Consider the following 15890-nt stretch of genomic DNA (forward strand, 5'->3'; position numbering starts at 1 on the left):
GATAGCACAAAAGTTTTTAGGGTATGATGGATATATAAATTTGAGGGAATATAAGATATATTGAAATCCTTTGATAGCGTAATATTGTGTAGGGATAAGAAATATAATTAGTTATGGATTGTATGATAAATAGGGTGTAAAATGTTTAGAAATTTATAGTATGGGGAATATGGGGAAGAATGTGAGGTAAATGTTAAAATTATATAAGAAAAGATGATGTTTATTATTATGTATGATGGATATACAAATATGGTGGATTATAAGGTATACTGAGGAATAATTTTTGATAGTACAACATTGGAAGATGGGATATTGTTTGTTATAGAAGATTGGACTTTAAACTTAATGGACTTAGATGAGAAGGTAGAATTATCAGCATATTTGAAAGTTTATTTTTGAAAGATATATATAATGGAGACTTTTTTAAAAAAAATATTGGATTGAAATAACAAAATACTAAATAGCTTTTAAATGAATAAATGAATACAACTGTAATTGTATTAGTATTAATATTTTCCTTTTTCTTCTTTTTTATGGAAAAGGGGAGTTGAGGTCAAGAAGAGGGATGGGAGTTTATGTTAATTAGCATATTTTAGTTTATGATTGTTAGATACGATACTCTGTATTTGCTCTGGGAAGTCGGGGGGGAGGGGATGGGGAAGGAGGGAGAAGGGAGGGGAAGGGTTAGAGTTGAGGGGAGGGGAGGGGGGATGTATGGGGGGGAAAAATTGTAAAACTTTTTCAATAAAAAAAAAAAGACAGGTTTTATCCACACATTATGGATGCCAAAGCACTCCAACATCTCTTGGTAGTATCTACAGAATGATAACATTAAAATATTAAAACAAATCTCACAAGACTGCTAAATCTTTCAAGATTTTATTCCTGATGTCTCACAAGTCTTCAGTAGTTTAGTATGAATTGATGGAGGATATTTGAGGGAGGAGGGTGAACTTACAACATCTGGCAATCTTAGGAAAATTTGGTGATTCTTGCAGATCTTTATAATATCAGTCTACTCATTCTCAGCTTGATGGTTGGTTCTGATGGAATATTTTTTTTCTATCTTTGTTGTTATCCCAGGTGGAATAAGATAAAATAAGAATGGAACATATATGATGGGAGTAAGGTGAAATAAAAGTTAGAATATGAACATAGTCTACATATAAACCAGGGCTGAAATCCAGCAGGTTCTGACAGGTTCTGGAGAACCGATAGCGGAAATTTTGAGTAGTTCGGGAAACCGGCAAATACCACCTCTGGCTGGCCCCAGAGTAGGGTGGGAATTGGCATTTTGCAATATCCTTCCCCCAGGAGTGGGGAGGGAATGGGGATTTTGCAGTATCCTTTCCCTGGAGTGGGGTGGAAATGGAGATTTTGCAGAATCCTTCCCCTGCCATGCCCACCAAGCCACACCCACAGAACCGGTAGTAAAAAAAATTGGATTTCACCACTGATATAAACATATGTGAATGAATGGGTGCATGTTTCTATGTGTTTTTAAGGAGTCAATATTTTTGGTTTGAAGTATGTATTGCATGAATAAATGTGTGCAAATGGGCATATGTGAAATATCAACAATGTTTCCATGAATCCAAATGTTGTAGTGGATAAAAGTAAGCTTTGTGAACCAAGCAAATTACTATTTATTCAACAAGTCAATACACAAATCATGCCTCAGCATGTGTGATTACAGCTTCTGTTTATGTGTGGAAGTGGATGTGGAAGTGTGCATGTCTGCACATAAGAATGTGTAAATGTCCCTCAACATCTTTATTTATTCATATGGCCTCTTGAACTGAAATATTTCAACTAAGTTGCAAAAATTGCTTGCACCTCCATTTTTCCATGAAACTGCATAAAGTAATTAATGTTGACACACTACTTAAATTAGATTGATGAAATAGATACTATACATGCCAGCAGTGTGTGATAGACACGCCCTTTAATAATCTTCAGATGATGTGGAACTATGAAAATTACTCCACATTACATGGATATTTTAAAACAATGACACAATAATAAGAGAATAAGAGCATAATATATGCTCTTCTCCACTGTCTCAAACTCAGGGATGTTGTTTTTATATCGTTGGTACTGAAAGTTTAAAAATATGCTCAATGTTGGAAACAGCCATGTGTGCCCTCAGAGAGACTTATTATACAAAAGATTATGAATTGCGCAGAAATGGACAAACTAACTCTGAGTCTGAAGGGTAAAGAGACATCAGTATTTTATGGTATATGGGAACGGTGGTATGGATGGATGGAAAGGAGATAGGAATATTTAGTTACTAAGCATAATCAATAGATAAAATAAGAATACAAATATGTAGAATTTAATGTTTGTCATTATTGCATGGATTATTGTCAGATGAAAAACACCACAAATAGCTGTTAAATGATATAAGCTTTTCTTTTTCCTTTTTTTATGCTTTTAATGTAAAAAAGTTCAATAAAGTATATTTAAAAAAAATAAAAAAATAAAAATAAGAAAAGGTAACGCAAATTAAATTCAGAAGAGAAAAGGGTTGGTGAAAATAAAGTTGTAATGTTGTCTTTTTCCCATCCAGGTCCACAAATGCCCTGAAATCGATCCACAGCTTCAAGTCAGAACCTGATTTTTGAAACAGTGGTTATCATTAATAAATAGGATGCAACAACAATGCCAACAAACTCAAATCCTTTCTATATGGTTGACTCAGCCTTCCATCCTTCTGAGGTTGGTAAAATGAGGACCCATATTGGGGGCAATATGCTGACTCTGTAAACTGCTTAGAGAGGGCTGTAAAAGCACTACGAAGCGGTATATAAGTCTAAGTGCTATTGCTGTATAAGGAAATGCTAGCTCAATAAACAATTCTTTATTAGACTAAATCCAACTTTTCCTAAATGAACTCAAAGATGGCCGCAGTTTCACCTTCATTTTCCCCCCAGAACCCTTTGAGGTCCATTGAGCTGAAAGGAGAACTTAGCCCAAGATACCAGTGAGCTTCCATGGAGGACGGGCTTAGTACCTTCACTGCTCTAATATGAAGCAGCATTTCTGAACCTCAGCAACTTGGAGATGCATAGACCTCAACTCCCAGAATCTCCCAGCCAGCATGCTTTAAGACATCCATGAGGTTCAGAAGCAGGTCTACAGTCAAGTATTATGTAATGCATGAGACAAAAAAACAGGAAACAAATCCAGAAACCCCTGACTGGTTTCAGCCTCTGCACTACATCAGGAATTCAGTTACTGGAATGGTTCTGTAGCCTCATGTTAATCTCGTGTTTACTTTGTAAGGGGAGGGATACGATTTTTGATGCCATGTTTATTTTTTCATTTTCTCAAACATTTAGTTACAGTACGGTATTGGAATGAGGAATCCAAGATGAGATGCCGAGAAAACATAGGTGCTGTTAAAAAAAAAGATTGCACTGAAAAATTCACCACTGTGACTTTCCTCATATGGTGATGAAAAACTGGCAAGCTGCAATGCCCCTTCTCTTGTCTCTTTTAAGTATTTCTTTAAATATTTAGATACTTAGATACTTAGTGCCATCCTCCAGCACAGGGGTGTCAAACTCGATTTCATGGAGGGCCGCATCAGAGTTGTGTTTGACCTCGGGAGGCTGGAGTGGGCATGGCCAGGGTGGGCGTGGCCAGCTCGACCTCACTCGTGTCCAGGGCACCTATGGCGGCCCATGTGCTCTGCCAGAGAAAATGGGCTCCTGAGATCTGTTTTTCAGCTGCGATGGCCTCCGCGTGCAGCTCTCCCGAGCTCCATTTTCGCTGGCAGAGGCACCACGGGCCAGTCCTTCGCTGTTTCCAGGGTGGCCCCATGGGCCAGATCTAAGCACCCCGTGGGTCGGATTCGGCCCCTGGGCTTTGAGTTTGACACCCCTGCTCTAGCACAACTCAATAATACCACCTAATGTCTGCATGGGGCACCGAGTCTTTTAATCTATCCAAGCATTAGGATCATCAAAAAAAAAGTTTATTTCATCTCATGAAATGAAAAACACCCTGGATATTTGATAAACTGATAACATTTAAAGAACAAATCACAACCAGAATGCATCACTACTTTGTTCTAGAGCAGTGAGGGCTAACCTTTTCCAAACCGAGCGGCCAAAGTGCGTGCACCCGAACCCCCAAAATACAATGCGTGTACAGGCCCCGTGCATGCGTCCCACCCCCACACACACCCTGCCCTTTGTGTATGTGCACATGGCCATCCCACATGGGTCCTGCCCCATGCATTTGTGCCCCCAAGCCCCTTGCATATGCACAGCAGAAACCCAGACCAGCTGGCTGGCGGGAGGCACACGCACATGTGCAGCGGAGCTGAACTGGGGTGATGGCTCACGTCCCCACAGAGAGGCCACTGCATGCCACCTCTGGCATTCGTGCCATAGGTTTGCCATCACGGTTCTAGAGCCTATTGAAAGTCATTTGGGCGTGTTTTTCCCCTTAGATTTTCAAGAAAAGTCTCAGTGGAGGCTTCCCTTCTATTGAATAAAATAGTTTTCATCAAAACATAGCAAAGGAAAAAGAAAAAGACCTTCACTTGGTTTCTCACAATTCTAAGACAGCTCAGGGTTTTTTTTTAAAATCCAAATAACAGAATTCCATACTAAATGCATTTGCACAATCCTACCTTGTCTACTCTGGCCTATACAGCATCCCATTAGTTCAAAATGTATCTACAATTAAATAGAAAACAATGTCTGGATTCTAAATCGATTTCTTCAAACTATTCCGCACAAGGCCGGCGTCTCTGCTGGAAGTTGCAAGCAGGAAGCAAAATCAGCGCATAGGAATCTATTATCAGGAATGAGTGCTGGGTGTTAGCATAAACAAAGCAGGTGAAATCAGGAGATACACTCACAAATCAGTGAAGGAAAGCCAAGGTCAACCTCTAGGAATCTATAGCTCAAAAAGCAACTGTAAGAAACTGAAGTATGTAATGGAGATTGAGTTTTGACTTGTTAATTCTTGGCACTTGACTGAGTTTTTACAAGACATGCATAGGGTTAGGACATCTCCTGAAGCTATAGCTACTCTGGTTCCAGCTTGTTCTGATTTCAATTAACTGTTTTCACTTGGCTGATTTAGTTGACTGAAAACTTTCCATCTTTGGCTTTCCATCTTTAAAAAATCCATTTTTGTTCTTATGGACTTTGGGGCATCCAACTTTTTTTCCCCTCCTTTGGGTCAGATATAAGCTAATTAAACTCCTCCTCCAGTTTCCAGATCAGACGGCAATTTATCTTGAATGTCATCCTTCATCCTTTATCCAAGTTGTCAGAGTGATGTTTGAAACCAGCACAAGATGGCCTCAAAAATGTTCTCCTAATATTTTTTTTTTTAATTCAACTTTCATGATCTCCAGTTGCCATGGCCTGTGTCCAGGGATCTGGAGACCTGTGGTTCAAAATGTCTAGAGAGGGAATAAAAACGTTCATTCTTCGTAGTACAGCCAAGAAGTTGTTGTTAGGAATCACCCTTCTGGAGTGTCTTGACATATCTGCTGACTTCAGAAATGGGATGTGCACAATCCCATTGTCATTTTTAAAAATGGCATGTGCTAAACTTTTGAGCATATAAAACGAGACACTCAGCAAAGGTGATCAAATAAAAGCTTAGCTCTTGCAAGTTATTTGAACATTTTCTTTCTGTGTAGGCATAAATCGCAGTGAAGAATGAGTAATGCTTCTGCCTGCCCTGCCCCCCCTAATATTATAGTTCCATAAAATTATGACTAACAAAGGAATAAATTGCACATCTGCTGGGATCATCAAAGCAGAGTCAAGAACTTTAGAATTGCATTCTTAAGTGCCCATTGAACACATCAGGGTTTATTTTTGGGCAAATATGCTCACTATTAAGCATAGGCTATGCGATTTTCCATGCAGGTAGAAGAGTTATGACAATAAACAGTATGACTAGATTTTATCATGCTTCTTTGTTCTTCCTATATTTTTCAAGACCTGTAAGACATTGTTATTCCCGACTCTCTTAGTTTTTAAGTTTGCAGTTTTCACATGGAATAATTGTTTTCTTATTTCTCTTACAACTTTTACAGTATCAGTAGAACATAATTTCTGGCTGAAAACGAGCCAGTATATTCAAATGTAATTAGAAAGCAAATTTGCAGTGGTAACTGTCAAGGAGGGACGGGATTTCTTTCACTGATGGAAGCATCTCATGAATAGAAATCCACTCGATACCTTTTCAGCAGGAACAAATTCAAGCTCCTAAAAAAAATGCTTTTTGCTTGGACAGGAATGGGCAAGCCATGACCATCCAGATGTTGTGGGGCACAACACTCTATCACTGTTATTCATGCTGGCTTAGACAGCAGACTTAAGCTATTATTTGCTGTCCAGAATGATATAGCTGAGCAAACCAAGAAGCGTTGCCACTAATTTTGATTTATTTCTGAGTACCATTTATGGCTTAATTCCACGTCTGCTTAAGTCGTAAATCATTAGTGTCAGTGAGCCATTGGGGCTCTTTTGAATGCCAATAGATATAACTTTAGGAAGCTGTATTCCACTCTCAGCTCACCAGTGGTTGTCTTGGGAAATAGTTTGTTGGCCTTAATTCCCTAGCTGCAATATGAAAGATTTATTTTATAATCCTGTTAGCCAAAGGACCTATAACAGAGAGTTCAGGCATGAAAAACTAAGCAGTGTTTGATCTTAAAAGGTCTGTTTTTCCTTATTCAGTATGATTAAAATTCTTTGTAGGAAAACTGCTCAGAGTGAACATCCATTTTCTAAAGGAAGCCTTGCTGAATTCAAAGGTCCTTACCTTTTGGTTCTAGTAGTCTCCGTTCAAGTTGCTCCACCAGTGTTGCTTGCGGTTATCACTTTGCAACACATAGAATAATGAATCACAATACCTGTTATCATCTTCTCCCCAGCTACTTTTCTGTATTTCACTTCCTTTGAAGTTTAAAATTGCTGTAACAACTAACTGTCCAACAATTGTTCCTCCCGTTTTATTTTAGTTGATTGGCCAAATAAATAATGGAATGCTATTTAATAGCTACTTGACTTTTAGGCATAGTTAACCAAATGTCATGAATGAAGTCTGTATTTTTATTTTACCCTATATGAATTAAGATCTTAAATCAGGGAAGGAGAGGTTGATGAGGGCATGTTGTGTTTTATCGAGTTAAACAACTCTTGCTTTGTAAATCTTACAACAAAGTTCTTTTTTGTCTTTATGGGAAAAAAAGGGGAAAACCAGCAAACAATGCTATAGGTAGTCCTTGACGTATGGCCACAATTAAACTCCAAATGTTCACTGCTAAGCAAGACAGGTAAATGAGTTGTGCAATCTTTTGGGCACACTTGCTAAGCAAATTGCTGAAGTTAAGTGAATCATTTCAGTTGTTCCCACATTGACTTTGCCTATCAGAAGCCACTGGAAAGGTTACAGAGGGTGATCATGTGACCCTGGGACACTGCAGCCATCATAAATACATGCCAGTTGTCAAATGCCTGAATATCGATCATGTGACTATGGGGCATTGTCGCATCCTCATAGTCACATGATCAAAATTCATGTAAGTGTGAAAACTGGGTCAGGATTCACTTTTTTCATTGCCATTGTAATTTTGAACAGTCATTAAATGGTTGTAAGTCAAGGGCCACCTGCACACAATACATAATCTTATATAGCTCTTTTTAAAATAAAAGAATTATTTCTTCCAGTTTAGTCCAACAACTTTTATTGTTGTTTTATTTATTCCAGCTCATCTCTCAAAGGCAAAATATAGCACAGAAATATACTTTATTATGTAAAATACGTTTCCAATGAAATATTCAGGGCAACATACCACATGTTGTATCCCGAATGTAAATCATTATTTTAAAATTAAAAGCCTTCAATAGAAACTTCAAGGAAATATAGAAAATCTTTAAAATAATTGTATGGTTATCATCAAGTCACAAAAGTAAACTAAAGAGTCAAATCTGTGGAATTCTATTTGGCATTTTAATATAATGATATAAAAAGTACAAATCAGATATCCTGTTGAAAAACAGAATTTTAAAGATTCTTCAGGATATCAAATATTTTGCAACATTATCACAGGAGAACAAATCCAATTATACTGTCACAAATCCATACATTCTACGGTGCTTGTGCAACCAACCATTTCTAGTTTTGATTTTGTATTCTTATTGGATCATTTATCTATGATTTGGTCTGATTTTTCACTCTCCCTACCTGACAGGAGAACAGGCAATAGCATAGGGCCAGAGAAACAGGTGAGTCTCATTTTTGGCACAGCCAAACCCATAAGACCTCTGAGAAGGTCACAGCTCTCTCTTGTCTATAACTACTTGTCTTCTTTCTCATGTTGCAGGTTGCTTCCCCAACTGATCATAAGTCAACTGCAGCCAAGATGTTTCTCAGCACTAACCCAGTTATATTTAGAAAAAACTACACCAACATATTCATGGTACCCCTTGTCTAGTACTAACATTTCTAAATTAGGGATTGTTTTTAAGGATACTGTTCTGTTTAGAATAAGTTAAATGTTATACAGCCCTCTTAGGACCAATGTCAAAAATACCTTTGAGAAGAATTGGTTACAGCTGGCATGAAAGAAAGGGATGTTTGAAATAGGAAAAGGGATGATGAAAAGAAGGCAAACGGGTACGGGCCACCCTTTTGCTGTAGAGCAAAAGAAAAAAAGGAGCTTTTCTCTCCTCTTCAATTCATTGCCCCTTACAATAAAGGAGAGAATTGTCCATTCTGATTGCAGATGAGAAAAGATAACAAATAGTACTCATCCTGCACAATTAACTTCTTTTCTTATTTTATTGCATCACCTTATATTTTGTTCCAGTTGTGTTTGTTATTTACTCCTCAAGGGACACGTTTAATACTGTATTAGTAGTGCTTAATCATTTCATTTTATTTAAAATAAAGCATTATATACTTATAAATGGAACACTATGCATTAAACATGTACATATTTTAAAGTGCTTTAACTGCTTTTTTTGCATTCACTCAGTTCTAGATTCAGAAAGCAATCCAGACAGGTTAACTAGTTATTAAATATTTGGTATTATGGCTTAATTTACTTTGTTGGGGCTGGGTCACCTGAGTGAAAAACATAGGATGTTCATATAAAAAAGAGTATGCTGTCAAATAATTAATTAGCTCTTATCCAATTCAACTATCATATATTTAATTCAACTATCAAAACTGAGGTGCTGCTGTTCATTTTCCTAATCCTGCCACAAACATTGGGGGTTTGGCACCTAACAAATGATACTTTTCTTCCCACCGAACAATAATGGGAGATGAGTCTTTAACATCAAAAAGAAGCACCCTTCTTAACGCTGATGATGGGACTGCCCCCAAATTACAAAGATATTAAAAACAGCCATCATTCACATCATTATTCTGGAATCTCTTGCAGACGCTTCCCCTGCCATATTCTGCAGACATTTCAAGCTGGCTCCAGCGTACCACAAAAAACCTACCATCTGATCAGAAAATTGAGAGATAAATAAGGCCATTCATACAGAAAGCACTTAGGCAGGCTCCCAAGGATCTAGACTCAATGCATTATAACCCTTAAAGGAGAAATATGACTCTGAAAAAATGCTTTTATGCATGTTCCTTGAATTTCAGTGATATTTTTCCAAGAAGTTTTGAAAACAATCTGGACATAAACCACTTCTATTCAACAACAACAATTCCAACCTAGTGTCAATATTTAATCCAACCATGCTAGTTCCGTTTATTAATTTTGACCTCCGAAACTTTTCAAGCCAAATAATAATCCATTTGCTCAAAGGTTAGCAACATTCTTTTTATCGGCTCAGTTCTGGCCACAGTCTTTGACATTTTTTAAAAAACAAGGCATTGTTAATTAAAACATCGTGGCTCTGTGGTAAAAACTTCATAACTTTTTGCAGAATTCTAACCCCAATATCAAATTCCATTGTTTTAAAACAAACCAATGGAGCCAAAGGACCAATCAAAAGGGCAACCAAGGACACGGGTCCAAGGCACGCTAGACATCCAGGACGCAGGTGGTAGATGGAAATCCTTCCGGTGGAAAGTCTACGAGCAGCAAGTGCTTCAGAAAAGGCTTGGCTCTGCACTACTGAGGGATTCATTTTCCTTAATGTATTTGAGAATGTCCATCTCATCCATGATTTGGATCTTCTCTTCCTCCGGCTGTCCCGTTCGGGTTGGAGAAGATGACAATTTTTTCTCAGGTATCACCGGTTTCCTAGGTATTGCTGGCTTAGATGCTGCGTTGGGTTTGGGTTTAAGCTTGGGCTTAGAGCTCACTTGCAACATTTTTTCAAAATCATCTTCGACTCTGAAAGAAAAAAAGAAAGTAAATGCCTTTTTTATTCTATTTGAGCAAGTCCAACACTTAAAACAGTTTGTTTAGTGACTGTTTAAAGTTACAGCAGCACGGAAAAAAGGGACTTATGGCCATTTTTCACACTTAAGACCATTGTAGCATCCCCAAGCTCATGTGGTTTACATTCAGATGCTTGACAACTGATTCAAATTTATGACCGCTCTAGTGTCTCGGGATCGTGTGATCCCCTTTTGTGACCTTCTGACAAGCAAAGTCAATGGGGAAACCAGACTCACTGAACAACTGGGTTACTAATTTAACAACTGCAGTGATTCACTTAACAAGTGTGGCAAAAGAAGTAATAAAACAGGGCAAAACTCACTTAACAAATTTCTCCCTTAACAACAAAAGTTTGGACTTTATTGTGGTCATAAGTTGAGGACTACCTGTAGTACATGCCAGTCTTTCTCTACCCATTATAAAAATGGCGAAGGGCCACATTTGCTTTGTACGTGGGAGTTTCAAATGCAAACTGCTCATTTAATTTTCAGGTGGTAATCAAGTACAGATAGTCCTCAACTTACAAAACAACAGTTCATTTAAAGTTACCACGACACCGCAAAAAGTGATTTATGACTGTTTTTTCACACTTAAAACTGTTACAGCATGCCCGTGGCCACGTGATCCCAAACTCAGACACTTGGTAACTGACTCATATTTATGACGGTTGCAGTGTCCCAGGGTCATGTGATCACCATTTGCGATCTTCTGACAAACAAAGTCAATGGGGAAGCCGGATTCATTACATAACAGTTCCATAACAAATGTAGCAAGAAAAGTCATAAAACAGGGCAAAACTCAGTTAAACAAAGTCTCGGCAACAGAAATTTTGGACTCAACTTATAGTGACCAGACGTCCCGCTTTTTAATGATTTGTCCCGCATCCCGCGGCATTTCAAAAAAAGTCCCAATTTTTTTTCCACTCCCATTCTGAAAATGGGAGGCGGCAACGCAGAGGAGGAAGAGGAGGAGGAGAAGGGGGAGTGGCGGAGAAGGGGGCGCGAGATCGCCCACTGCCTGGAAGAGCCAAGAGGAGAGCCGAGCCTGCCTGGAAGAGCCAAGAAGCAGCAGCCGCTCCTCCTCCTTCAGCCAGGTGGTGAGACTCAGCGCGCATGCGCAGCCCCCCCCCCGGTCAATGGTGTCCCGCTTTGCCATCGCTGAAATCTGGTCACTTTAGCTCAACTGTGGTCGTAAGTCGAGGATTACCTGTATACTCTTAAGATACCAGGAAAGTGGGGAAAGAGTTTTTCCAATATTCCTGATTGTAGCTGCCTGGAATCATTCTAATAAACAGAGCATAAAGTTTGGGTTATTTTTCCAAGACCAACCCAAACAACATGGGAAGGATGTTCAACAGCCATCTCCCAGTCACACCTGCCTCCTGATATCACAAGCCCTGTACCTTGTAAGGTTTCATGCTGTAATACTTGAGACACCCTTGGGACCAGAGGATGACATAAATATCAGGCAATTTCCTGGGCATCTGAATCCTGGCAGCTGTCTAAATCAGGGCTGGGCAAACTTTTGGCGGCCATGAGCTTTCTATCTTTTGAAAGGGAAAGACCTGCACTCAGAGCAGCTATGCTGCGAAGTGAAAACACATCTCAGTGGCCCCTAAGTGGGAATTTCCCCCAAACTTTGTTTTACTACCCACCTCCTTTTTTAAAAAAATGATATTCAGTTTATTTCAAAACTTCCTGTACCTTAAAGAAGGGGGTCTCCGACTTCGGTCGCTTTAAGACTTGTGGACTTCAACTCCCAGAATTCCTCAGCCAGCCATGCTGGCTGAGGAATTCTGGGAGTTGAAGTCCACAAGTCTTAAAGTGGCCAAGGTTGGAGCTCCCTGTATTAAAGTTTTTCACTATATTCCATCTCCAAATGGTAGAAAAGGGAGTCCCTGAGGCTGAATATGACCCTGGCTGTCAGATTGACCATCCTGTCCTAAACAGAGGAAAATGTAGGCTAAGATGAGGTTGATTCTTTCCCCCATCCTGAATAACAGGGCAGCAGCCAAGCAGAATTTTTTCATGTCTATATCCAGGTGCTTTTTTATTTTTAGTTTGTGCAGCCATGTGAACATATTGCCCCAATACAGTTGACCAGGGTATTTTTGGTAACACTGTCTTATGCTCAGACATATGATTGTGTTAAGACCAGAAATAGCATCACCTATTCACAATCATTAAATTATCGGTATGTCAAAAAAAAAAAAAAGCATAACGAACGTGGACATTGTGTTACCGGCTGTTGGCATTTAAAAAACTCTGTGTGTGGATTAGCTGCAGAAATCCTGATGAATGGTTAATCTTATGAAAGAATGAGATCTTTAAAAATCCAAGCCCAATATGGAAGTGGGGACTTTAGCTTTTGGCAAGAGAAATGCAACTTTGGAAGGTATGAATTTCATTATATTTTATGAAGTCAGAAAAACAAACGAAGCGTAGCAACTGTCTGCAAATATTAAGCAATGTCATCCGATGGGGGAAAAAAATGTTTAGCTGTTATTTAAAAGAGATTTATAAACAGCTCAGACATCTATGGACTATTTTTATTTAAAGGTTTCTAAACAAAGAAATCTATGTTCTATTTTTAAATCTAAACACATTAAGTCCACTTTAAAAAAGGAAACACATTGTTTGAATGTCTTATCATAATACTATCTTGATTTAACTTCGGCCTACTCTTAATGGAAAAATATCTATTGCTTCTAAATATGCCAAAAAAAATGGACACACAAGATAATTGCTATGTAATGTCCAAAGACTATAACACACCACAGATGTAGTACTATTCAGCCAAAAGAGATCCGACAATGGGCAACTGCATCTAATCCATAGAACAAAAACAAAATTATTCATCTGTACAAAGCCACTGTATCTAAAGTATTGTTTTAGGGATAAGAACACATTTGGTAAATAATTGCCTTTCTGATATGAAAGCCACAAGAAATTATCTTAGCTGTTGAAAATATTAATGTTGAGCCCCCAAAGGGTACTCATAACTAAGAATGATAGGCTATCATTCAATCTCACCAGATTTATTGCAAAGAATAAAGAATTTACAGAGTCTTGGAAGGTAGACTTCACCCCCCATTTCCTGTATTAACAAGTACTTTTAAAGTGGTGCCTTAATTTATCGTATTCCTAACTGCCTCTTGACAGAAGCAAGATGCTATTTCTTTATGCCTGATAAAGAGGAGCTGTCTGGTTCTGCAATGTTTTGCACACATCCATTCTCATCCTCAGGTTCAGAGAATTCCATTACATTTAATATGGACACTGCTGGTAGTCCTTGACTTATGGCCGTAGTTGAGCCCAGAATTATAGTCAGAAGCCGTGCCACCATGTGACCACCCCTAATTTTATCCTTTTTGTAGCAGTCGTTAAATGAATTATTGCAAACACATTAGACATTAAGTGAATCCATTGTCTGCAATGGGCATTTTTTCCCAGAAACTCAAAGTAAACACCAATTTCCAACAACAACAACAAAAACAAAAACAACCCACTGTACATCATGGTCATGTATGGCTGGTTGCCAAATAACCCAAAAGCTATCATGTAACCTTAGAGGAGAGGGGGTATTCATTAGAACTTTGAATCAGCATTATAAGTAGCACTGGGGAGGTCTATCACAACTTTGAGCAGTTGCTAAGTGACCCGTCGTAAGTCAAGAATGACCTATACCTGCTCGATCAGTGAGACCATGCGAAGCTGCTGTAAGCTTACCATTCTCTCCACACCACTCTTTTCACTTTAAAGAGAAAGTGTTTTCCAACAAAAACAAAATATCCTTCTGACTTGTAAGACTGGGCTCACTTGTCTAGCTGGTCCTGTCTTGTAGAAGGCGCCTTGTAATTTTGCTGATACGTTTACTCTCCGTGAGTGAGGATTTTGATTAAATTCTGCAATTTCATCTTAATTCTGAATTGCTACAATTCTCCTATTCTCTGAATATTTATCTGGCTTTTACATCAAAGTTCTGATATTTCTCAGTGGTTAAAGTGTGAACCAGTGGTGAAATCCAAATTTTTTTACTACTGGTTCTGTGGACGTGGCTTGTTGGACATGGTGTGGTGTGGTGGGCATGGCAGGGGAAGGATACTGCAAAATGTCCATTCCTTCCCTACTTCTGGGGGAAGGATATTGCAAAATTTCCAATCCCACTCTACTCTGGGACCAGCCAGAGGTGGTATTTGCCGGTTCTCCCAACTACTCAAATTTTCTGCTGCTGGTTCTCTGGAACCTGTCAGAACCTGCTGGATTTCACTCCTGGTGTGAGCCTTTTTTCCATTGACAAAAAAGTCCCCTGAAAAATAACATCCTGTATGTAGGCCTTAGCTAGCCATACAGTAAGAGTGATTTCAGCAGGTATAATTCTCTCCTTACTCCTAATAGCAACTTGACCTTATAATCTTCTCTAATGAAATTCTTTATAAAGCAGGCAACTATTTGTAATTCAAGAGCTATGGTGTTTATTCATTTATTTAATCAACCTTTCACAGCTACTGTACTTCCCGGCATCCACCTGTGTTTCTCTGACGAGAGAGAAGGCAGAAAAAATTAAAGAGCACTGAGGAACTTGTTCAGAATTGTGAGATCAATAAAAGGTTCCTCACTGGTCTATAACAGCGATCAAGTTGACCTATCAAATCAATTGATGTTTGTAGCTCTGATTCCTGAAAAATTATTGGCTGCACTTTAAGAGTCACTTTGTGTTTTGTGCAGATTATGTTCAAACTAGCAGTTCTTCTGAATCCCCACCATGCTTCCTTTGTAATTGCTAAACATTATATGACAACAGACAAGGCAAATATTTAATATAGATATCATTACAGAAGCCAGGTGTGTGTGTGTGTGTGTGTGTGTGTGTGTGTGTGTGTGTGAGTGAAGGCTCCAACCAAGTCCCTGGCTTGAACATTAATCCTGCAAAAAATGTTTGAAATTACAAACCCAGTGATTATGATAATTGCAGTTGTCAAGCAAACATCAGTTGGGGGCGGGGAGCCAGATTCAGATAAAGTATGATTTCCTGCTAAAATAGTCAACTGAAAATTAAATTAATCCCTACTTTAAATCCATGATCTCTATCACACAAGGCAGCATTTTTTAAGTAGGACTGAGGCAGAAACAGGAACTTGGGTAAAGGATACAAGGAAAGGTTTAAAATGAAGTTGATATGGTTTAGGATTATTGTCTTCTGGTGCCAAGCAGTGTCTGAACAAGAAGGTCTGTTGGGTTTATCTTTAATCAGTTAATGGTCTCCTGTGTAGAAGTAATTTTCTGAGGTAAGCTAGTTAGAGTGAATTCCCAGTTCTCCAACAGGTGCCCTCAAAATGCATTGGATTATCAAAACCCTCATCCATCAATGTTACTTTTCCAGAGGCCACAGCTTTTCATGCTTGAGCTGCAGAGTCGGGGAACATGATGGGCATCCAAGCAGGAGTGAAATCCAGCAGGTTCTGACAGGTTCAGGAAAACCGATAGCGGGAATT

At 38.7% G+C, this 15890-nt stretch overlaps 1 protein-coding gene across 2 annotated transcripts in view; it reads right to left on the reverse strand.

Moving 5' to 3' along the window:
- Nucleotides 1–7712: 7712 nt before the first annotated feature.
- Nucleotides 7713–15890, reverse strand: part of HS1BP3 (HCLS1 binding protein 3) — a 50818-nt gene continuing 42640 nt past the window's right edge. For both annotated transcript variants that reach the window (XM_058179512.1, XM_058179502.1), the window contains exon 7: nt 7713–10348. In XM_058179512.1, coding sequence (XP_058035495.1) covers nt 10102–10348 — 247 coding nt within the window. In that variant the 3' untranslated portion in view covers nt 7713–10101. The remainder of the gene's footprint in view (nt 10349–15890) is intronic.

Source organism: Ahaetulla prasina, chromosome 1, assembly GCF_028640845.1.
Source record: "Ahaetulla prasina isolate Xishuangbanna chromosome 1, ASM2864084v1, whole genome shotgun sequence".
NCBI classification, from domain to species: domain Eukaryota; kingdom Metazoa; phylum Chordata; class Lepidosauria; order Squamata; family Colubridae; genus Ahaetulla; species Ahaetulla prasina.